Source organism: Patiria miniata, unplaced genomic scaffold (assembly GCF_015706575.1).
Source record: "Patiria miniata isolate m_02_andy unplaced genomic scaffold, ASM1570657v1 HiC_scaffold_1, whole genome shotgun sequence".
NCBI lineage: Eukaryota > Metazoa > Echinodermata > Asteroidea > Valvatida > Asterinidae > Patiria > Patiria miniata.
In genome coordinates this window covers 31675590-31700063 of record NW_024037047.1, presented here as the reverse complement: position 1 = coordinate 31700063, position 24474 = coordinate 31675590, and the positions used below count along the sequence as shown (strand labels likewise).

Sequence of the window (24474 nt, the reverse complement as noted above, 5' to 3'; positions counted from 1 at the left end):
CTCGGGAAAGTTTATCATTAAGAACTTTTTTTTTGAATTTGGGAGGGAGTTGCTCTGGTTTGGAGACGCTCTACTTCCAAGTGGGCCTAGGCTAGTGGTGCACCCAGCTTTTGATGTCGGGGGTGTGTGTGTGTGTGGGGGGGGGGGGGGGGGTTAACCGCACTCGCACATCCGCGCCGAAATTAATGTGGACAAGTTTTTTTCTCCGGACACTTGGCCTCCGTATGGGCTCCGTATCGTGGCATATTTTCAACGGGGAGCGCTGATAAAATCCTACAATCATGTTCACTATATTACTGTACCGTACAAATGCCCCGGCTTTTGTTTTAAGGGGGGGGGGCACCGTTGGCATGTGACGTCATTTGTTATTTGTCCACCCACTGACAGTTTGCAGTCCAAACGTCACGAGCCTGCCTCACCCTTGAGGCCAACACAGGCACGGATCCGGGAGGGGGGGGGGGTTAGGGGTCAAACCCCCTCCCCCCAGCTGTAACACCCTCCCCCAAAAAAACATACAGGTATAATGTCCGCCTGTTCAAAATACGGACGGAGGCAGCTTAGATAGGGGTATTTGTACACCATTCTGTAAAACAGTGTAAATAATCGTCGAATTTGAACAGCGCCCCCTATTGAAATATGGTACCCCCAGTTTTTGATTTTACGGAGGCCAAGTGTCCGGAGAAAAAAAAATTAACGTGTGTACATTTTCAAATTTTTTTGCTGATGAAACCCCCTGCCCCTGCGAAAATTCCTGGGTCCGCCCTTGCAACAGTGGCGTAAATCTGTGCCGGGGACTGGGGCATGGGGGATAGCTAAAAAAAAAAAAAAAATCCGGCCGTGAAATTCAAAAAGAGGGGAGGGGGGGGGTGGCTTGCTGGAGACCACATGACACTGGGGGCGCTGTTCATAATACAAATGTATCAGCGGATTTCAAGCTTTTTGTACTTTTTCTCTCTTTCTCAGTACTATTTCGGCGGTTGGAAAGTTTGAAAAATACCTCAAAATCTGCCTTTTTTCTCTAAAGACGAAATTGGGGGACGGGTGATTCGATAGCCCAGACCCCCTCCCCGGTCAAAACGTGGGGCGGGATATATAGGACATGAAACAAACATTTGTGTACACCTTTTCCCCATACTGATACTTAATCGGTTGATTTTTGATACTTTATTGGTTGATACAGTATCCGTTCCGAGGTGATACATTATCGGATACAGTTATTTTGTAGTTACATTATCCGTCGACACGTGATACAGTATCGGATACAAATTTTAATGCACTATCAGTCAATTTGTGCTACATTATCGGTTAGTGATACAATATCGGTCAATTTGTGATACATTATCGGTTGGTGATACGTTATCCGTTGGTTACTACATTATCAGTTGTAACAGACGGTCTCTTTGGAATAACGGCTTCTAGCTAAGGCCAAAAAAAAGTCTCCGGTTTCTGGTATGCGCGCGCGTCGCCGTAGCCATGCGCGTCGGCAAAATGAAAACGTTTTTTTTTCAATGAAAGATGATGTCTCAAAACCGCCAAACTCACTGGTTTGACTGGAATCCTGCTGCTGCACAATTTTAACGTGTTTTTCGATTGGGTTATGGTCGAAAATAAGCTCTCTGGACTCCCATATAATTGCACTAAGTTTAGTCGTGCACCATTTGCAGTCATCAGCCGACATTTGAAGCAAAAAATCAGGTAAAAAAAAAAAGCTGCGTCGCCGCACCACTTTTTGGGCAAGCTCCACACCAGAAACCGGAGATTTTTTTTGTTGGCCTAAGCCAGTTTGCCATCAGCAAAATTTGTAATGGCGGATTTAAAAAGTACATGCGTACACCCTTACATTGTAAATAGTTATATCCAAATTGATCAAACTATTAAATGATCGCCAAATAATCATAGAGCCATATTTAAAGGACTCCAATAAAAGGCAATAAACGCTCAATTTAAGCCAGATATAAAACAGAGAATTAATCTACAAAATATATTCTCAGTTCATCCTTCAGAAACATGATGTCTCTAGGGTATTTACATAAACGCCTGATATCAAGTAACGCTCAAGACATATTACTGCCATCTAAAACACAATCAAAAGCATGTTTATTTAAAAGAAATCAAAACCTCAAACTTACGGTCTGATGGCAGATCAAAGTCCAGTTTGACTCTTGGAGTTCATCGCAGATTTCAAGACCTGGTCTACGGCGATATTTTGCTAATTTGCAGTCAGCAAAATGCTACACTTAATGAGTTTGATCGCGATCGGCGTTTTTTTCTGGCCTATCTTTTTTTTAAAACGCGCTGGCTGCGGGTCGCATGACAGGCAGGGTTTTTAAAGAATGCCAAGAACGTCATAAGAAACAAAAGATGAGACCATGGCAACATGAATATTGATAAGACACATGCATTATTTATTAGTGATATACTTACGAACACAAACAATACACACGGACTACTGGTACAAACACACCCAGACTTGTTTCACATACCTAGTGTGGACTTTCCTTTCTTTTCGTGTAGTTAAGGAACACCAGTGGAAAAAACTCATTTTTCTCAAACTGTGAAAACTCTTACAACCCAATTTGTTTTCAATGATTCCCTTTAGTGTTTCTCTTCATTCTGCTACATATAAACCTAACCCAAAAATGCCTCTAAACCTGTTTTCCAGAAATGGGGAAACAATGTGTGGACGTGGGCAAGTCCACACTTCGTCGCTGCTACCTACATTATGTGGACGTCTTTTGTTCGGAAGTCCACACTGCGTATGTAAGACAAGCTCACCCATACAGATGAATACGTCATCTAAGTGTTCGTGTTGCTGGGACAACGCTGACAGCGGACCCTAAACTCTATGTCTACCTGAATTTTTCATTCTCAATTATTTTTTTTTTTTAAATAGGAGAACCTCTCTAAGAACGCTTGTACTTGTATTTTATTGCCCGACATTGTTTAAGTCCTTTTTTAGAAAGGAAGTTTGATAGCTGGGCCCCGTGCATGGTACTTTTCTTCCCTTTCAGCCCTTGTGACTCAAGTTACATTCCCCACCAAGCCGAGCGTGGGTTGTCAGCTCCTACCTGATCCCGCGGATTTGCCTTGTATATTTGTTCCTCCCACCTGTACAAATGAAAGTTCCTTATTTCTTCATTGTCTTTTACTAGTTCCTTCCGTTTCATTACCAAAAGAAATTTAAACAAATCAAAACTCAATCAACTAATGTCTTTTCATTGGAATGTTGAACGCAATTTTTCTCTGACAGTTGGAGAACTTATCTCTCGGTTTGTCAAGAGACTGACTCCGTATCAAACGGGACTTTTTGACAGAAGATCTGGTACACTACCTTTGTGCTTAAATATGTTCGGTCAGTTTTGTATGATAAATAAATACTACATGTATAGCATTTTCATGAAACAGGGGGGTTTGAGTGAATGCGTAGGAACGAATTTCCAGAACGAGACGGCGTGCAGAACCTGACCCCTGGACAAATTTCCAATTATACATTTGAATAGACCAACTGAAGTATTTCGTTTCCAGGGCAGTCTTATGGCATTCATACTTTGTTGTGTCAATCTAAATATAATCCCGGATCTAAGTTTTAGAAACTGGTCACGGTGTAGTGAAAGACTATTTGATATATTTGGGCGTTTCTGGGTTACACCGCGAGCTGTATTAGGCTTAAAAAAGCCTCAGGTTTCTGGTTTGCACGCGGGTCAGCCGACATTTTAAGAAAAAAAGTCACCAAAAAAAAAAAAAAAAAAGCCGCGTCATCGCAACAATTTTGGGGCAAGCTCCATACGAGAAAACCGGAGACTTTTTTTTTGGCCTTAGCTGGTATTGAATTTTTTTAAAATATTGTTGCTGGAGATTAAAAAGAGGGAATTTTAGAGTTGGAGGTTTTATCTCTCGGTTTGTCAGGAGACTGACTCTGTATCAAGCGGGACAGTTTGACAGATGGTCTGGTACATTAGATTTGTGCTTATGGTCGGTCAGTTCAGCGTTTTCAGGGGGCGGATTTAGCTATCAGAGGGGGTTGAGTGAATGGTGTCGAAAGTACGCCTTGGTAGGGAGTCCGGAGATCCCCCACCCTCACGAAAACGTTGGAACCTACGATGCTCTCATCTGTGTGCAATTTGAGAATAATTTAAAGAACTTAAAATTCCATTTATTATTTCAGCTCGAAATTTATCATTTTCGCCGAGTAAACATAACATTGCGTCGTGACAAAGTATATCAGGCATTAACTAATTGCTTTGCAAGACTTCGACAAAATCACTGAGTCGTGTGGGACTCGAACCCTGAACCTCCTGGCTGCTTACTATACTTCAGAACATAGAACCATTTATCTGAATCTGTCCAATGTTTTTTTTTTTGACTTTGCCACAGGCTTAAAAGTTGAATTAAATAATCATTGATTATGACATAGTTATGTCTTTACAATAATCACCCTTTGTTACAAGCAAGGACGATCAAGCCAATCTGATTTAAGTGCAGCGTGGAAGCAAGGGCAAGCCCCCATCCAACCTTCCCATAAAAAAGCGTGGGGAACAAACATGCAATGACCAATCGGCCCACTGCGCAGTACAGTATCAAAAAATATACAGTATCAGAAAATAGTTCAAATAGCTCACAAAATGCTTGTGTCTGTGACAAACCTAAGGTAATCGATGGTGCAATATAGCTAGCTGCTTGCGTCAGATGGACAGTTTTAATTCGACTTTTGTTATTTATTGCCCTTTACGTTCTTCGCATTCGTTTTCAGTTCATAATTCAATCAACTAGGTTGAACGTTTTCGGTCCAATATGTAACATAACGTGGTATTTCCATGTCGAATACACGGGGCGTAAACTGTTCAGATAAATTAGTTGATTCTATGCCAATTTCATTTTTTACAGAATTTTCAGGCCCCGCTTACTAGGGGATTTCCCACATATTTCCCATTGGACAATGCATTATGCGAGCATAATGCTTTTGGGTGCTACCGGAATAAACTTTGAACTCGATTGAAATTTTAACAAATAACTAGCGAGTTTTAGTGAGCTTCCTGCCCCCGGCGGTAACCAAAATAGCTTCCGTTGTATATCACAAAAGATCGCATTCATTCATCTGTCACATCAGCACAAACAATTTTACAGGATTTACGACGCCAAAATAGTAGGTGACCGAACTCCACGAGGCAATAGTGCGTGGCCTTTGTGCTCCGTTAAGGGCATTAGCCGCTTCATACTTCATGCGAATGCGAATGCAAAGCGAACTTGACGTCACGAAGCATTCGCTGCGAAATTCGCCCGAGTTGAAATATGTTCAACTTTTACGAATTTGCAGCGCGAATACTTGCCACGACGTCACAAATTCGCGTTCGCTTTCGCTTTCGCGCCGAGTATGAACCGGGCTGAAACGTGATTCCGAAACTTTGGTTATGCGCGAAACGCGGCCGCTCAACGTATGCCTATTATTAAGAGTCATCAAAAAAGCTGTTTCTTAACAATATAGAAGATCACATTGCACCCCGTGTTTATGATATGAATTTTCATTTTAGATTATTACATGTACGCTGAATATTCATATGAAATGTATCCTCCTGATATCCTCCGATCCTCCCTTAGTGATTATAAAACGCCCGATATTGTCTAATGAATATTTGCTTTTCACAAGACACCCACCTTACGTTCAACTTCATTTGCACCAGGCCTGATTTGCATTTCCGAGAATAATTAACATTATAAAATAAATTGTAATTCTTAGCATAGGCTATGTCCACCATCGTAAATGAGTCAAACACCGTAACCATTGGACCATGGCATTTTAAATCAACTGTTGGCATTGAACGTTTCCGTCTTGCTTGTAAACTCTTATACGACGCTGCTAATAATTTCTATCCCCCTAATTCTTCCAAACCCCACCAATCCATCCACCCCGCCCCTGCTATCGGTGCGCATGCTCAACGATTCCCAGTCTACCGTAATGCCTCGCTTGTCCAAGCCTGTAAATTCGGTAATCTATACCATGATATTCCAAATAATGCGTGAGATAGGCTCAGAAACACGGCAAAAAGTTCTCTCTGGGCGTATCTGGGTTATCCATTGAACTCGTTTCTATAAGTTTCACCCCCTCACATACCAACAATATTGTTTCCAAAAAAAGAGAGAATCTTACCACTGCGGCAGAGACCGAGACTGATGTGTTTGCACTTTCTTTGTCCCTTACCCGTTTGGACGTTTTCTTTTCTTTTCTTTTTTCTTTTTGGGGATATGGCGTTTTTGCTCATATTTTTCGAATCAACGTTTGTGAGTTGAATATGAAAATAGGTAAGTAGGCGTTGTGATATCTCGATAAAAGAGGAGACCCTCTCTTTATTTAAAAAACTAAAAGTTTTCTCTTCCGGTGTAGCCTTGTTTCGAGTATTTTCGATATTGTTCTATCGATTAAGTACACCCGCACCATCTTATCTATAGCGCCTTCTACCCGCCGATGAAGCTTGACCGCTAGGGGTGGAGACTAGTACCCAAACTGCCGTAGACCTCAATGCTGAATGCCCCCACTTCAGAAATTCAGGAAAAATACTCATAGCTCTCCAAGGTGTTCGAGAAACACATCAAATTATAGCTTATTTCATCATATTTCATTTTCTTTTCAAACCGAAGATGATCAACCCGTAAAACAGTCCTGAAGCCCATCACCATTTTGAAAAACGGTGCCTACACTCAATTGCAAAAAAGAGCGCTTTTAAGGCCCAATTTCATCCAAATTTCACAGAAATACAAGCTCACGGTCCTGTGCACGGCTTCCACCCTTATTTTGTACACAATATGCTCAAATAAATCGTGATGAACCGATGAATGAACCGATTTACTGGCTGCACCCCTAGAGCCAATAACCACGTGGAAATGTCCATGGTACGTACCTAATTGGTCATTCACGGGTCCTCATTTAACAACAAACAATGACAAAACAAAACAGTGATTTCTTCTTGAGGTTTTGTGGTATGACACCAGAGTGATTGAGTGTGCTGTACATTTGTGTTGTGATTATTAAAATAACGAAATTTAAGCTGAGAGTCACTGCAAACCTTTCATTTGGGATTCGGCTACTAAAAATACGTCAAGAAGTCTAGGACTTGACGAAACCTCGGACTTGCTGTTATAGACTTGCGACTTGCCATGATACTTGCTGTTCTAGACTTTGAACTTTACTTGGTACTTTTTGTTGAAGATTTGGGACTTGACTTGATACTTGCTGTTAAAGTCTTAGGATTTGACTTGAGACTTGCTGTTGAACACTTGGGATTGACATGATACTTGCTGTTGTAGACTTGGGACTTGACTTGGTACTTGTTGTTGAAGACTTGGGATCCACTTGATACTTGCTGTTGAGGACTTGGGACTTGACTTAACATTTACCTTGAAAACTTGGGACTTAACTTGACACATGCTGTTGAAGACGTGGGACTTGACTTGATACTCGCTGTTGAAGACTTGGGACCTGACTTGACACTTGATGTTGAAGACTAGTTGGAACTTGACTTGATACTTGCTTTTGAAGACTTGAGACGAGACTTGAGACTTGCTGTTGAAGACCTGGGACTTCACTTAAAACTTGCTGTTGAAGACGTGGGACTTGACTCGAGACTTTCTGTTGAAGACGTGGGACTTCACTTGAAACTTGCTGTTGAAGACGTGGGACTTGATGTTCGTTGACAGCGGGGGGGGGGGGGCAGAACATTCCAGTCGACGATTGTTTTTGGAAAAATGAGTTTTGACATATATCTCGGTTCTTGAGTAGAAATGCTTGAATCTTGCTTGAATGTAAGCGAGTGCTCCTACTTGGTGCCAATCGCCTCTCTGCCGCAGTAACACATAGCTCACCATTTCTGATTTTAAAAAAAAGTTGTTGATATGGAGAGAGAGAGTGATTGTAGGAACAATGCTAGTTTCTGGGGTTTTTTTTTTCAGTTTAGTTTAGTCAAGCTTGTCCAATCCATAAGAGCTGTAATACATATATTCCTTATCCCGATCCCACAGATCCACCGTCTTACACCACGAAGCCATCTATTACTTGGTGCTTGTGTGATGGAACCACAGAATTCTCAACCACACAGATACCAAACACCCCAGAAACATCAGATTACACAACAGGAGTCCAAGAGTCAACCAATGAAGTCTTAAAGACAACCTCTGAAGAAACAGAGTCAACCGCTGAAGTCACAGCGTCAACCGCTGGAAGCACAGAGTCAACCACTGGAGTCACAACAACAGTCGCTGAAGCCACAACTACAGCCGCTGAAGCCACAACTTCAGCCGCTGAAAGCACAGCATCACCCGCCGAAGCCACAACTACAGTCGCTGAAGCCACAACTACAGCCGCTGAAGCCACAACTTCAGCCGCTGAAAACACAGCATCAGCCGCTGAAGCCACAACTTCAGCCGCTGAAGCCACAACTTCAGCCGCTGAAGCCACAACTTCAGCCGCTGAAGCCACAACTTCAGCCGCTGAAGCCACAACTTCAGCCGCTGAAAGCACAGCATCAGCCGCTGAAGCTACAACTACAGTCGCTGAAGCCACCAATACAGTCGCTGAAGCCACCACTACAGTCGCTGAAGCCACAACTACAGCCGCTATAGCCACAACTACAGCCCCTGAAGCCACAACTACAGTCCCTGAAGCCCCAACTACAGCCGCTGAAGCCCCAACTACAGCCGCTGAAGCCACAACTACAGCCGCCGAAGTCACATCATCAGCCGCTGAAGCCACAGCGTCAGCCGCTGAAGTCCCACAGCCAGCCGCTAAAGTCCTAAAGTCATTAACTGGAGTCCGTGAGTCAGCAACGCCCATTTGGTGTTACTGTGGAAGTACGTCTGAGCCAACAGTATCAACAACTGAAGGTAATGCCAATTCCAATTTGGAAATGTAAGAGGAGAGATGATAGAGATATCTCGCCATCTGTCTGGCTGTAAGCACGTACCTTCTGCTAACTAGCGCTGATGTCTTACCACTCGATCACCGAGCTTGCTGGGGTCGGCTGGCTTGTTAGAATCATATAGCAGCGGATACCGTAATGAAGAATTTTTTTCCCCACAATCACTCGGGGGCAACACTGGGTGTACAGTGTTTATAAAGTCTGTCGGTGAAGGGCAAAACCCAACATTGAATTCGCATCATCCATGGCGCGAATAAAACGCTTATTGCCAAACCAACAAAATACATTTCATTTGGTTCGCCTCTTTTTAGTAACTTCCCAGTTGCATGCCTGTTTGGAACGTTCCTTTTTGGAAAGTGTTGTGTTTCCAGCGTGTTGCCAACTGAAACAGGCCGTTTCCTAGTAAGCGTGCACACGCTTGGACCAATGTCACCGGGCGGAACAATGTGGGAACAATGCATACTCCTAATTGGAACAGGCGATGTTCTCCAGTTGAACGTTCCAGCGCATTCCAACTTTTCAGACTTTCCATTATTTCTCCTTGGTGATCGCCTGCCATGCCCCTGTTTGCAATTCAGAAGTGTATCAACTATCGTATCTGACAGGGTAGCAATGGGATCCGTGCCGCAACAAAAGAGGGCGCGTTTTTCAGAGTTGTTACCAAGTCATTTTTTTCCAAGCCAAGTCAAGTCCCAAGTCAAATTTTAGCAATTCAAGTCACGTCTCAAGTCAATTGTTTTCAAAGTCAACTCAAGTCTCGAGTCAATTTTTCAAAGGTCAAGTCAAGTCCCAAGTCAATTTTTTTCGAGTCAAGTCAAGTCTCGAGTCAAATATTGGATGCACATACTGCGTAAGGGAACCAGTTTATATGTTTGACGTCGGAGCAGGAGTAGAGATGGGAATGGGGTATATAAAAGTGTGCATCATGTAAGGAGATTAAAAAAAAAAAAATACTTTTGAAATATCTTCTCTCCAACACCTTATTTTTTATCTAAAAAGTCTACAAACGCATTTTGATTTGATATTTTCAAACTTGTTCAATCATGTTGAATGTTTGAAGGACGTCTGACAAAATGTCCTTCCGAACGTTTTCATTTAATGCATGATGTGAATTCTTGTTGCTTTATGGCGGATAAGGGGTAGTAGCCTTTTTCCAATTTTAGTTATTTGCATAATTAATTTTTAATACAGACTGGAAAAATCTAGTCAGATTGACTGATTTTCAGTTGCGCCCAACTGACGCTAAATGGCAAGTCAAATTTGACTGGTTTCTAGTCAAGTCTGGCTAATGTGTTTTTAGAGTGCACGGTAAACTACTCAATGTGTACGTGTAGCCTATAGTCTCTATTGAATGACCGCTCTATAACAACGGATGGCACTCACTACGCCACGGCACAAACTTACCTCGCATGCACGAGGTCGAGTATACGTTGGCCATAACACACGCATAATGCTAGTCATGTAAATGACGTGTGGCATGCTTAGGATGCTGGTTGCTAATTCGCTATGTATATCTGCATTCTTTTCAACCGACTATGCTGGTGCGCACGAACGCACGGTTTGTGTTTTTTTTTGTAACTTTAAGAAATGTGTTAATGTCAGCAAGTCAAATTTATTCCAGTCAAGTCAAGTCCCAAGTCATATTTTTTTCAAGTCAAGTCAAGTCTCAAGTCAATTTTACGAAGTCAAGTATGCGTGCTCATACTGTACTGTACTTGTTCGCGCCCGAAGTACGCACGACTTCCTGAATGTGCGAAAGTTACAGCCACCGCGTCTTCGCGTGAGCGTCGGGCGTCGGCGGTGCGTGAATACGTTCGAATTCAACTTGCAATGGTCTCCGTCGCGAGACTAATCCCTGCCTGCAATAACTTTGGATACCTTCAAAATACGCAATGGATGGGTCAGGAACCAGTCTAGGTCACCCCAAACTCTCTGTTTCTGTGCACAGAGCACATATCGTCACCGACACCACGAAGTAACACTCTACCGTGTTAAACCATATTTTTTTTGGATTTTCAGTTTTTTGGATTTTCAAACATTATTCATCAAGGCCTACCATTGTTCGAAGTTTCAAAGCTTCAAGAGCTTTACTTTACTAATTACGCTAAGTATCCATGGCAACTTTTGCGCAAAAGTGACAATTGTCGTTTTCTCGAAGTAACACTCTTCTTGTAATAAGTTGTATGAGCGCGCGCGCGCTGACCTGAAGGTTCACTTTCCTCGTGTTGTATACATTGAAGAGTGTTACTTCGTGAAAACGAAAATTTACAGTTTCGCAGCCTTTTTGGTTACACGAACTAAAACTCATCTTTTTTTCTTATTTCTTGTTTATTTAATACACAAACGGGTGAAAAACAGCAGATTTATTTAATTCAATTCATCAAGTGTCCACAACGAGAAACCCAACTGAAAAAAACTCTGTCGTTTTGAAGCAAAGTGTTGTTTTAGAAGGCGTTCAACTTTAGATGCCGTTTTCTCCAATTGCTAGTTTTTACCGGTATGTACATGAGTGTTACTTCGTGGTGTCGGTGACGATATGTCAACACATGTAGTGATCCAATTTCATATTGCATATTGGTTTGGGCCACATAAAGATTACTTGTTTACTAAAAGTTAGGACACATTGTCGGCCATTTATGTCTTTAAACAATGCTTACATCAACCACAGGCCCAGTCACATCAACCACAGGCCGGGGCACTGCAGCCATAGGCCCATCAACCATAGGCCTAGGCACATCAACAAACGGCCCATCTACCACAGGCCCAGGCCCATCAACCACAGGCCCGGGCACTTCAACTATAGGCCGATTAACCACAGGCCCATCAATCACAGGCCCAGGCACATCAACCATAGGCCTATCAACCACAGGCCCGTCAACCACAGGCTCAGGCACATCAACTTTAGGCCCATCTACCACGGGCCCAGGCACATCAATTATGGGCCCATCAACCACGGGCCCATCAACTACAGGCCCAGGCACATCAACTGTAGACCCATCAACCACAGGCCCATCAACCACAGTCCCAGGCACATCAACTATAGGCCCATCAACCACAGGCCAAACAACCACAGGCCCGGGCACATCAGCCATAGGCCCATCAACCAAAGGCCCAGGCATATCAACTATAGGCCCATCAACCACAGGCCAAACCACCACAGGCCCGGGCACATCAGCCATAGGCCCATCAACCAAAGGCCCAGCCACATCAACTATAGTCTCATCAACCACAGGCCAAACCACCACAGGCCCGGGCACATCAGCCATAGGCACATCAACCACGGGCCCATCAACCACAGTCCCAGGCACATCAATTATATTCCCACCAACCACAGAACCATCAACCGCTGTCCCAGGCCCATCAACCAAAGGCCTATCAACTACAGGCCCGGGCACATCAACTATAGGCCCATCAACCACAGTCCCAGGCACATCAACCATAGGCCCATCAACCACGGGCCCATCAACCTCAGGCCCAGGCACATCAACTATAGACCCATCAACCACAGGCCCACCAACCACAGTCCCAGGCACATCAGCCACAGGCACATCAAACACAGGCCCGGGCACATCAGCCATAGGCCCATCAACCACAGGCCCAGGTACATCAACTATAGGCCCATCAACCACAGTCCCAGGCACATCAACCATAGGCCCAGGCATATCAACTATTGGCCCATCAACCACAGGTCCATCAACCACAGGCCCAGGCACATCAACTACAGGCCCACCAACCACAGGCCCAGACACATCAATCATAGGCTCAGATACATCACGGACAACTGCATCACCCACAGAGACAACTGCGACACCCATAGAGACAACTGTGACACCCACAGGGACAACTGCGCCACCCACAGGGACAACTGCGCCACCCACAGGGACAACTGCGCCACCCACAGGGACAACTGCGCCACCGACGGGGACAACTCTGACACCACGCACCGGCGGTAAAAGTACAATTCATGCCTTTTGTTTTCCTAAGTTATTGATTGATTGTCAGATTACTTGAATGAAGTCATGAGTTCTTTGTTAATTTTAACGTTATAGGTATGAGATGCAATGTAAGAACACAAACAAACAAACAAACACCCCAACACCCCAACAAACAAACAAACAAACAAACAAACACACACCCCAACAAACAAACGCTGAGATGTAACCCATGACCAATGTAAACAAATTGTAGTATTTCAATATTACTTGAAAGTTCAAAGTTACAAAGGTTTCCGGTTGTTTCTGTCACTTTCTTGTCACTTTCTTGTCACTTGAACAAATGGTACCAAGTTAATTGTAGTTAGCTGTTTCGGTGTACACATCGAAACAGCTGTTGTTTTCGTTAATATTTTTTTTAGCTGTTTCGATGTACACACTGAAACAGCCCTTATTTTCGTTAGGACTTGTTTTTAGCTGTTTCGGTGACACACAGACACAGCTCTTGTTTTCGTTAAAAATTTGTTAAGCTGTTTCGGTGTACACCAAAAAAGCTCTGGTTTTCGTTAAGATTTTGTTTAGCTGTTTCGGTGTACACACCGAAACAGCTCTTGTTTTCGTTAAGATTTTTTTTCTTTTTTCTTTTTAGCTCTTTTGGCGTAATCACCGAAACAGGTCTTGTTTTCGTTAAGACTTTTTTCCCTTCTCCTTTTTCAGACTTGTTCTCCATAGGTATTGTACACGTTTCTTCCACCAGTCCACTTTGTCACTTTTTTTTAAATTCCGATCGATTTCAGACTTGGTTCATACGTAGAACACCACCCACAGATGATCCTAAAAGAAATTATATGAATCTACAGATCCATAGGTCTGATTCGATTGTAACTTGATAGGTATTAATGCCGAGATATGTTATAGATTGAAATTCAAGTGAAGTCATCATAAAATGTCATGTGATGTCCCTTATAGGAGAATTTTGTTCTTTATAGGCGTATATTTACAGACCTATATGATCGGTTGTAATTTGACATGTACTGATAATGTGCTGTTATAGATGACATTTTAGTGACGTCACTGATTGTTCATCACGTGCAAAGAGTATTTCAAATATCCGAAACATCTTTTGTTTCAGACTTGTTCTCCATAGGTTTAGCACACGTTTCTTCCACCAGTCCACTTTGGCACTTTTTAAAATCCAATCAATTCCAGACTTAATAAATATTTAAACCACTACTCACAGATGGTCCTAAAAGAAATTCGTGATCGTGACGTCATCAAGTGTCGGGTTACGTCACTGTAGCGGCAGCACTAAATCAATTTCGAGGTGCAGTGTTTTAGGTGTTCGAAGTGCTACTACTAGGGGTTTCGCAGGCGGTCACAGGTCACATCTAGGTCAAAGGTCGGTGACTAATAACGAGTAAGCAAGGGTCTCTACAGAAGCCGTTGATTATAACAACAAAGTTCTTTTTCGCATTTATTCCATGAAAATGATGATATGTTTTTCAAGTCTTGATTCCATGAAATGATTCGCACTGGCTTGTGAAATAATCCGCAGTGGCTTCGTGAAAACTGTGAATGTATCAACAAAGTAAATGTCCTTAAGTTCACAAAATATTACATGAATTATAAAAGCATCGTACATATATCATCACTTAATCCAAATTCCTAGATTCAATGGTTAAACATATACGAAAATCACACTCAATTTTATTTTGAGCTACAGAATGTCAAAACTAATCGCAGAATTATCTATAAAATGAATCAAATATATGGTTTACACTTCTTTCTCAAGAATTATTAAGAGTCTCTAAATTACCTCCTTGCATCTTTTCCCTCTTATTTCAGTTTGTTGGGTCTCAAAAGAGACAAAACCTCAAGCAGTGGCGTCGCCAAGGGGGGGGGGGGGGCAGGGGGGGGGGGGGCACGTGCCCCCCTGGAAAACCAAGTGCCCCCCGAGTGCCCCCCCCCCCCATCAAATGCTGGTGCCCCCCTATTCTCTGCAAAATTCTGCGCGTTGTTAAAATCATTACCTCAAAAATAGCAATTTCTGGAGATATCTTCAGATCGAATTTAGCATCAAATGTGGCACCATTTTGCATCTAGCCCATCCTCCGTATGCGAAAATTTTCCAAAGGGGAGGGGGGCACCCCCTCCCCTTAGACCCCTCCCCCGGGACGGCGATCCGTATCCACCTAAGTGACCCCCCCCATCAAATGCTGGTGCCCCCCGACTGAAAAGTCTGGTGACGCCACTGACCTCAAGTAATTCTCGGAAAATATCGTCGAAAGATGTCTGTTATGAAGAAATTTTACATGTCCTAATGTGTGTTTGTTCGTGGCTCAGTTGTGTTCTCCAAAGTCATCTGACAGAGGGCGCTATACACAAATGCAAACTTGTGAATACATTAACAGTCACATTAAAGCTGCATTTTCCCCATAGGTTTTGTACACGTTTAAAAGCACTCCACTTTGGGCACTTTCGTCAATCTGATCGATTTCAGACTAGGTACATAGTTAGATCACCACCAACAGATGGACCTAGAACAAATTCTTTATCGTGACTTCACCAACCGAAGATGGTCCCTGATGATTTTTGTAACGATGACGTCATGTGTCACGTGACGGCATATTAAATGTGCATTTTGCAAATCGCTTTAACTTCTGAAGTACAAGTCCGATTGATGGAAAATTGATAGGCACTCATAGCGAGTTGTGTTATAGATGAAAATTCAAGTAATGTCATCATGAAATGTCATGTGACATCCCTTAAAGGGGCATTCTTTTCTATTATAGGCATATATCTACAGAACTATATATGTTTCATTTGGTTGTAACTTGACATGTACGTATAATATGCTGTTATAGATGGCATTTGTAGTGACGTCACTTATTGTTCATCACGTTCACAGAGTATTTCAAATATCCGAAACAGCTTGTGTTTTTCCACAAACACATTTCTATTTTTTTCTTTTCTTTCTTCCACCAGTCCACTTTGGCACTTTTTAAAATCCGATCGATTTCAGACTTCGTACATACTTGGTACCACCACCCACAGATGGTCCTAAAAGAAATGTGTTATCGTGACGTCATCAGATGTCAGGTTACATGACATTAAAGATGCATTTTCCCCCATACGTTTTGTACACGTTTTAAAACACTCCACTTTGGGCACTTTCAGAAATCTGATCGACTTCAGACTTTGTACATTTTTAGGCCACCACCTACAGATGGTCTTAGAAGAAATGCGTGATCGTGCCGTCATCAGGTGTTAGGATACGTATCATTAAATATTCATTTTTCCCATATGTTTTGTACACGTTTTTCTTCAAACGGTACACTTTGGCACTTTCATACCGGGGTATGTCTTATTGACTTAACACTTGGCAGATATTTAGACCAACAGCCAAAGATAGTTTGGATGATTTTCGTAAAGATGACGTCATCATTTGTCACGTGATATCATATTAAATGTTCATTTTTCAAATCCCTATAACTTCTGAAGTACATGTCCGATTGGGTTGAAAGTTGGTATGCACATACACAGGATTAGTTTGAAAATTGAAGTGATGCCATCATGACGTTATGACATGTCATGTGACGTCACATTGAGACAGCATTTTTCTAAGGCCTATATCTACAGAGCCATAGGTGTGATTGGATTGTAAATTGATAGGTACCAATGCCGAGATGTGTTATAGATGAAAATTCCAGTGATGTTTTCATCAAATGTCATGTGACGTCCCTTAAAGGGGCTTTTTGTTCTTTATAAGTCTATATTTACAGAACTGTATGTTCGATTTGGTTGTAACTTAATATGTACGTATAATGTGCTGTTAACGATTAGTGACGTCAGTTATTGTTCATCACGTGCACAGAGTATTTCAAATATCCGAAACAGCTTGTGTTTGTCCGCAAACACATTTCTAGTTCTTTTTTTTCTTCTCCTTTTTCAGACTTTTTCTCCATGGGTTTTGCACACGTTTCTTCTACCAGTCCACTTTGGCACTTTTTGTTTTTATATCTGACTGATGTAAGACTTGGTACATACTTAGAAACCTACCTACAGATGGTCCTAGAAGAAATTCGTGATCGTGACGTCATCAGGTGTTGGGTTACGTGACATTAAAGATATATTTTTCCCATATGTTTTGTACACGTTTTAGACACTATTACTAGCAGCCGAAGATGGTCCCCGATGAATTCGTAACGATGATGTCATCATTTCTCACGTGATGTGACTTGAAATAGGCATTTTTTTTTCGAATCGCTATAACGTCGTTAGTACAAGTCCGATTAAGTTAAAACGTGTATACACATCCACAGGGATGTGTTATACATGGAAATTTAAGTGACGTCATCATCAAGTGTCATGTGACGTCCCTTAAAGGGGCATTTTATTCTTTTGTAAGACTACATGTACAGAACTGTAAGGTTAGATTTAGTTGAAACTTGACATATTTGTATAAGGTGCTGTTATAAGACATTTGTAGTGACATCACTAATTGCTCATCACGTGCACAGAGTATTTCAAATATCAAGCTTGTGTAATCCATAACGGCTCTAATACATATATTCCTTATCCTGCAACTTCAGATCCCACAGATACACCGTCTTACACCACGGAACCAACTATTACTTGGTGCTTGTGTGCAACCACACAGATACCAAGCACCTCAGAACCATCAGATTACACAACCGGAGTCAAAGAGTCAACCGCTGAAGTCAGAACATCAGTTGCTGAAGCCACAACTTCAGCCGCTGAAGCCACAATTTCAGCCACTGAAAACACAAAGTCAACCACTGAAGTCACAGCATCAGTTGCTGAAGCCACAACAGCCGCTGAAAGCACAGCATCAGCCGCTGAAGCCACAACTACAGTCACTAAAGCCACAACTTCAGCCGCTAAAAGCACAGCATCGGCCGCTGAAGTAACAACTTCAGCCGCTGAAGCCGCAACTTCAGCTGCTGAAAACACAAATTCAGGCGCTGAAAGGATAGAGTCAACCACTGAAGTCACATCATCAGCCGCTGAAGCCACCACGTCAGCCGCTGAAGTCCCACAGCCAGCCGCTAAAGTCCTGAATTCATTAAATGGAGTCCATGAGTCAGCAACGCCCATTTGGTGTTACTGTGGAAGAACACCTGAGCCATCAGCATCAACAACTGAAGGTAATGCCAATTCTAATGTAGAAATGTAAAAGGAGAGATCACAAAGATATCTGTCCATCTGTCTGGCTGTTTGCACCTTCTGCTCACTAGCGCTGATGTCTTACCACTCGATCACTGAACTTGCTGGGGTCGGCTGGCTTGTTAGAATCATTTAGCAGCGGGTACCGCAATGAGCTTTTTCCCCACAATGATTCGAGGCAAAACTCGGTGTACAGTGTTGATAAAGTATGTCGGTGAAGGGCCAGGTGAATGACCTTGTGCACGATTCTAGTGCACGTCACTTTTGGCATTTATTTTTGTCAACGTCATTCAAGTTAAGCATATGCATTGTCCTCATATCAAAGTTGTGTCCCGAAGAGTGACGTCATAAGTACGTAATCAGTGGTCACGTGACGTCATCACAACCGTGCATAATTCGAAGTCCTATATCTACTGAACAGTAAGTCCAATTAGGTTGAAACTTAATTTGTGCGTAGACCGGGATGTGTTATAAGTAAAAAAACGAGTTGACGTCATGATGACGTCCTCGTGCAATTTTATATGAATATTTGAATGTTTGGACCTTGAAGCCATATCTCAGAAAGCAACATGCGAAATTTTTATTTTTATTTTATTTTTTTATTTGGTTTATTAGGTTATAGGCATATGCACAACATTTTGAAATATGTGTGACGTCATCATAACCTCATCAAAAATGCGATTTTCGAAAAAATCAGAAAGTCCGTCATGAAACTTGGTGGATAGCTAGATAATGGTACTACATGTAGTATGCAAAATCCGAAATGAAGTCACCATGACGTCATCGGTTGATTTTTTTTAATGATTTTTTTTAAATATTTACAATTTCATTCCGCTTTCAAAATTGAACACAGATGAAGACATTGTAAGGCATGTGACGTCATCACAAAGATGCATTTTTCAAAGTCTCATTTTGAGAAAACTATCTGTCTGAATGGGTCAGAATTGCGAATGAACTTAGTCCGATACGTACGTGGTATACAAGTTATTTTACCTGAAGTCACGATAAAACATCATCATGCAATTTTATATCATAAATTTGACCAAAAAGTTCATTTTTGTAACGATTTTAAAGGCATGAAAATCTTCTGCAGATCCGTGGATTTTGAAAAATTTGGAAGATAATTTATGATCTTCCAAACTTTTGTAAAACTGGTGTACAGTTTATTAAAAGGAAGATTATTTCTGATCCTTACCTGACTCTTTTTATTTATCCTCTGCAATATTACAAGTGCAAGTCCAATTTGGTTAAAACTTGCCATGCACATTCACAGGGATGTGTCATAGATGGAAATTGAAGTGACGTCATTATCAAACGTCAGAGACGTCCCTTAAAGGGGCATTTTATTCTTGTATACCTCTTTAGCTACAGAACTACCGGTATAATGTCCTATTTGGTTGTAACATGACACGTGCTGTTATGCATGAGTTTTTCGTTACGTCACTAATTGTACATCACGTTCACAAAGTATTTTAAATATCCAAAACAGCGTGTGTTTGTCACCAAACATATTTCGAGTTTTTTTTCTCCTTTTTAGACTTTTTCTCCAAAGGTTTTGCACACGTTTCTTCTACCAGTCCAATTTGACCTTTTTTTTTTAAGTCGAATTGATTTCAAACTTGGTACATACTTAGAACACCACTCACAGATGGTCCTAGAAGAAACTCGTGATCGTGACGTCATCAGGTGTCGGGTTACGTGACATTAAAGCTACATTTTCCCCCAAATGTTTTGCACACGTTTTAAAACACTCCAGTTTGGCACCTTCGTAAATCTGATCGTCTTTACACTTAATACAGACTTAGACTACCCACAGATGGTCCCAGAAGAAATTTGGGATCATGACGTCATGAAGTGTCAGGTTACGTCACATTAGAGATGCATCGTTTCCCCATTTGTTTTGTAAACTTTTTGTCTCCAAACCATACACTGAATGACTTTACACTTGTCAGACACTAAGCCCAGAAGCCGATGATGGTCCCCAATTAATTCGTATCGATGACGTCATCATGTGTCACTGGACGTGGCATTAAATGTGAATATTTTTAACTCGCTATAACGTCGGAAGTACAAGTCCGATTAGGTTACATAGGGGTATGCACATTCACAGGGATGTGTAATAGTCATGGAAAGTGAACACATTTTTTCACAAATAAATCTTTCTGTAAACGTTCAGTTTTGTGAATGAATGTATATATGTTTCTATTATTGGACATATGAATTACTTTCCTGTTTTGTTTTAGATAATGAAGATCCAGTAGTTACCTGTCCAGATGACATTGAGCAATGCACAATGACAAATGATGTTGTAGTTAATTGGCCCACACAACCATCGGCAATGGATAATTCAGTTATTTCTGACATTAACACGAAGCCTCAAAGTGGATGTTTTTTCCTTGTCAAACGTTATTTATCAAGGCCTTACTTTCCTTTATGCGATATATTCCATCAAAGCATAAAAAAAACAGATCATCTAAGAGGCATTATTGTTCATTTCCAGTATATTTTAGAGATATTTAGGGTTTTGCAAAATTGTGAAAAAAAATTCAGCAATAACCACAAGAAATCACCTTAACATGATTTTTTGATTGTATATAATTAACTGAGGCTAGCAAGTGCCTGGTTTTGAAAGGACTCATCACATACTTGCAAGACACATACTTGCAAGACATACTTGCATCACATACTTGCAAGAAACGTACACACTTAGGGAACGTCTCAAAAGTTGGAATGTTCCACCAGTAAATATCGCTTGTTCTAATTGAGAATATCAGTTGTTCCCATTGGTAACAGCCCGGGAAAGCCAGGGTAATCTCGCGTGAGAACGTTGGTCTTTGAATGTCTGTCGTGCGAATGTCTGGTTTTGACAGGACGCATCACATACTTGGATAGGAGAATTGCACACCCTTATCATCGTGGGTGTATTCTTGTAAATAGTTCGTTCATTTGTCTTCACAGCCTCACCATCACTTGCCCTGCCAAGTGTAAGTGATCAAAACACTGATGAAGGTAAGTCAACTGCTACAGTCACCTGGGCTGAAGTTACTGCAACCAACTCTGACGGTCAACCCATTACATGTAAAGACTCTTCAGATGACGAAGTCAGTCTAACAGGAGGCATGTTTGAAGTTGGATGTCATACAATCACCTGCTGTGTCACTAACTTGGCTGGTCGCACTGTTTCAGAAAGCTTCACATTCAAGGTCTCAGGTATGTAAGTGGCCAATGTTAAAGTTTGTCACTTGAGTTACCCCATTTGCTATTTCTCGTGTCTGTAGCATTGCTAATGTTGCTAGTGCCGTGACTTTGGGCATGATTCATAGCTACATGATCAAGACAAATTGTTGTGTCGGTGCAAAAGCGTCGTAACTGCCAACTTTGTCAAAATTCAGCTCTTTGTGTAATTGTATCAAGATTTACCAAAATATTATTAAAGGAGAGTTTCAGTGAAAAATATTGTTTCATTATGACGTAAAGTTGATTAAAGTCACAAGGTCGTATCTCAATTACCAGCAAATGCATGAAAGCAGAACATTGTATCTCAGCGCGCTTATATGCAAAATGCCAAACGTTCGTGTTTGTGCATTTAAACGTCGTATCTCAAAGTCATCGAAATTCATGTTTGTGTACTGATTTGACACCAGATAAGTTTACTTTTGTATTTTCTTAAAACCAAATTACTACATTGAAAGAAATAACACAAAATATTGTTGTTTTATATTAAAAAAATAATAAGTTTGTAGAAAAGATGAGAATCAAAAATGAAGTAAATGGAAAATAATAGAACTATTAGACTAAACACGATTCCTGCACTAAATAAGATGCTACTGGGAATTACATGTATTAACAAACTTCTCGAACTGGACAAGCTAAACACAAGCACACTGTTCAATTCTTAGATATTTTTGAAATGATAGTAAAGATATTTCGTGACTTAAGCCAATTGGAGGTGAAAGTGCTAAAGTAATGGGGCCTTAGTGTGTGCTCATGCCAAAACGTCGTATCTCGACCAGTTATTAGTGACGTTTTGACAAAATTGTACATAGCGCCGCTATCTTAAGCAAACATGTTGTATGTTGATCTCATTCAAGTAAAAGATCTTTTATCCAAAATAACATGGGGCAACAAAGTATCCAACATGCTGAACATATTGTCTTGATGAGGTTACTTTACCTTTTAATGAACCGCAAACATTTAACGTGCCATCGCAAACCTATTGATGCATTTTTTTTCAAAACGATTAAAAACTGAGTTACGACGTTTGCACTTGCACTTATTGAGTGGGCGTCGCAACAGTTTTTTTCTGGAGGGGGCAAAGCACATCCCCCTCCCCGGAATCCATGTACTTTTCGAGCATGTTATAAAATTATCATTTCTCGAGGTTAGGCAGGGACATACTTCCCCCCATCCATTAAATAAACAGCAATATGACTTCGCTCCTCCTTTTCTTTCTTTTCTTTTCCTTTTTTTTGTTTGTTTGTTTGTTTGGTTGTTGTTGTTTTTTGGTTGCTTTTTTAGGGGAAGGGGGATAATTTCTGATAAGAAATGCAGCAAATTGCAGGTACTCATAGATAGCATGTGAAAAACTGCTTACATAAATAGATCTTTCTATATGTATGAGATATGTATTCCTTTACTGTTTTGTTTTAGATAATGAAGATCCAGTAGTTACCTGTCCAGATGACATTGAGCGATGCACAATGACAAATGATGTTGTAGTTAATTGGCCCACACAACCATCGGCAATGGATAATGTGGATGGTTCCATCAGTGTTAATGACATCACCTGTACAAAGATATCAGGTGGAGTGTATGCAACCGGAGGGACACCTGTGACATGCATGGCACATGACTCAGCATTGAACCAAGGAATGTGTACATTCACTATCACAGTCATTGGTACGTCAGTTTGAAATCACTTCCAAATCGTTTTAATCAGTATTTTTCTGTTTTAACATGAAGCACCAGTTGATGATTTGTGTCAAATGTTATTAATCAAGTCAAATGTTATTAATTTTGCGGTGTATTCCATAAAAAACATTTAAAAAAAAAAAGGCATCTTAGAGGCATAAATTATTGTTTGAAAGTTTCCAGTATATTTTAAAGACATTTAGGGTCTCGTAAATTTGTAAAAAAGAAAATCAGCAATAGTCACAGGAAATCACGCTAACATGATATTCTGGTTGTGTGTGTATTACGAACTGAGGCCATAAAGCGTCTGGATTTGAAAGGACTCATCACATACTTGCAAAACAGAAACATACACACTTAGGAAACGTCGCAAAAGTTGGAATGTTCCACCAGTAAATATCGCCCGTTCTAATAGGGAACATAAGTTGTCAAAACTGCGAACAGCCCGGGAAAGCCAGGATGATCTCGTGTGGGAATGTCGGTGTATGCGTGTGCACGCTTATTCAGGAGCGGGCCTGTTTGGAACACACAGTTTTTCTAAAAGAAACGTTCAATATGGAACGGGAACATTCCCACCCTTGAGACGCTTCCTAAAGTCATTGCGGCTGGGCAATTCCGAGGGTTACTACTTTTTGCCGATGCTCCAGTGTATCTTTAAATATAATGATTCTTTTTGTTCAACAGCATCAGCATCAGCACCACCATCACTGACCGTGCCAAGTGTAAGTGATCAAAACACTGATGAAGGCAAATCAACTGCTTCAGTGAGCTGGCCAACAATCACTGCTATCAACTCTGACAGTCAACCCATCACATGTTTACCAGGTGAAGTCAGTCTAACCGGAGGCATGTTTGGCGTCGGATGTCACACTATCACCTGCTGTGTCACTAACTTGGCTGGTTGCACTGTTTCAGAAAGCTTCACATTCAAGGTCTCAGGTATGTAAGTGGCCAATGTTAAAGTTAGTCACTTGAGTGATCCCATTTGCTATTTCTCGTGTCTGTAGCATTGCTAGTGTTGCTAGTGTCGTGACTTTGGGCATGATCCATAGCTACATGATCTAGACATATTGTTGTTTCAGTGCAAAAACGTCGTAACTGCCAAATTTGTCGAAATTCAGCTTTTTGGTAATTGTATCAAGATTTACCAAAAGATTATTACAGGAGAGTTTCATTAAAAAGTATTGTTACATTATGACGTAATTGATTAAAGTCATAAGGTCGTATCTCAATTACCAGCAAATGAATGAAAGCGGAACATTGTATCTTAGCGCGTTTATATACGTTCGTGTTTGTGCATTGAAACGTTGTATCTCAAAAGTCATTGAAATTCATGTTCGTGAACTGATGTGACACCAGTTAAGTTTACTTTCGTATTTTCTTAAAACCAAAATGCGTTATTTTATAATAAAAAATGATAAGTTTGTAGAAAAGATGAGAATCAGAAAAGAAGTAAATCGAAAATAATAGAAATATTAGACTAAAGACTATTCCTGCACTAAAAAAGATGCTACTGGAAATTACATGTATAAACAAAC

The 24474-nt window shown here is 41.1% G+C and overlaps 1 protein-coding gene across 1 annotated transcript in view; it reads left to right on the top strand.

Moving 5' to 3' along the window:
• LOC119732840 (mucin-5AC-like) overlaps positions 1–24474 on the top strand; it is a 38360-nt gene that overhangs the window by 11994 nt on the left and 1892 nt on the right. The window contains exons 2-7 of the mRNA XM_038206446.1: positions 8011–8871; positions 11575–12855; positions 17431–18006; positions 20984–21235; positions 22676–22924; positions 23621–23875. Coding sequence (XP_038062374.1) covers positions 8011–8871; positions 11575–12855; positions 17431–18006; positions 20984–21235; positions 22676–22924; positions 23621–23875 — 3474 coding nt within the window. The remainder of the gene's footprint in view (positions 1–8010; positions 8872–11574; positions 12856–17430; positions 18007–20983; positions 21236–22675; positions 22925–23620; positions 23876–24474) is intronic.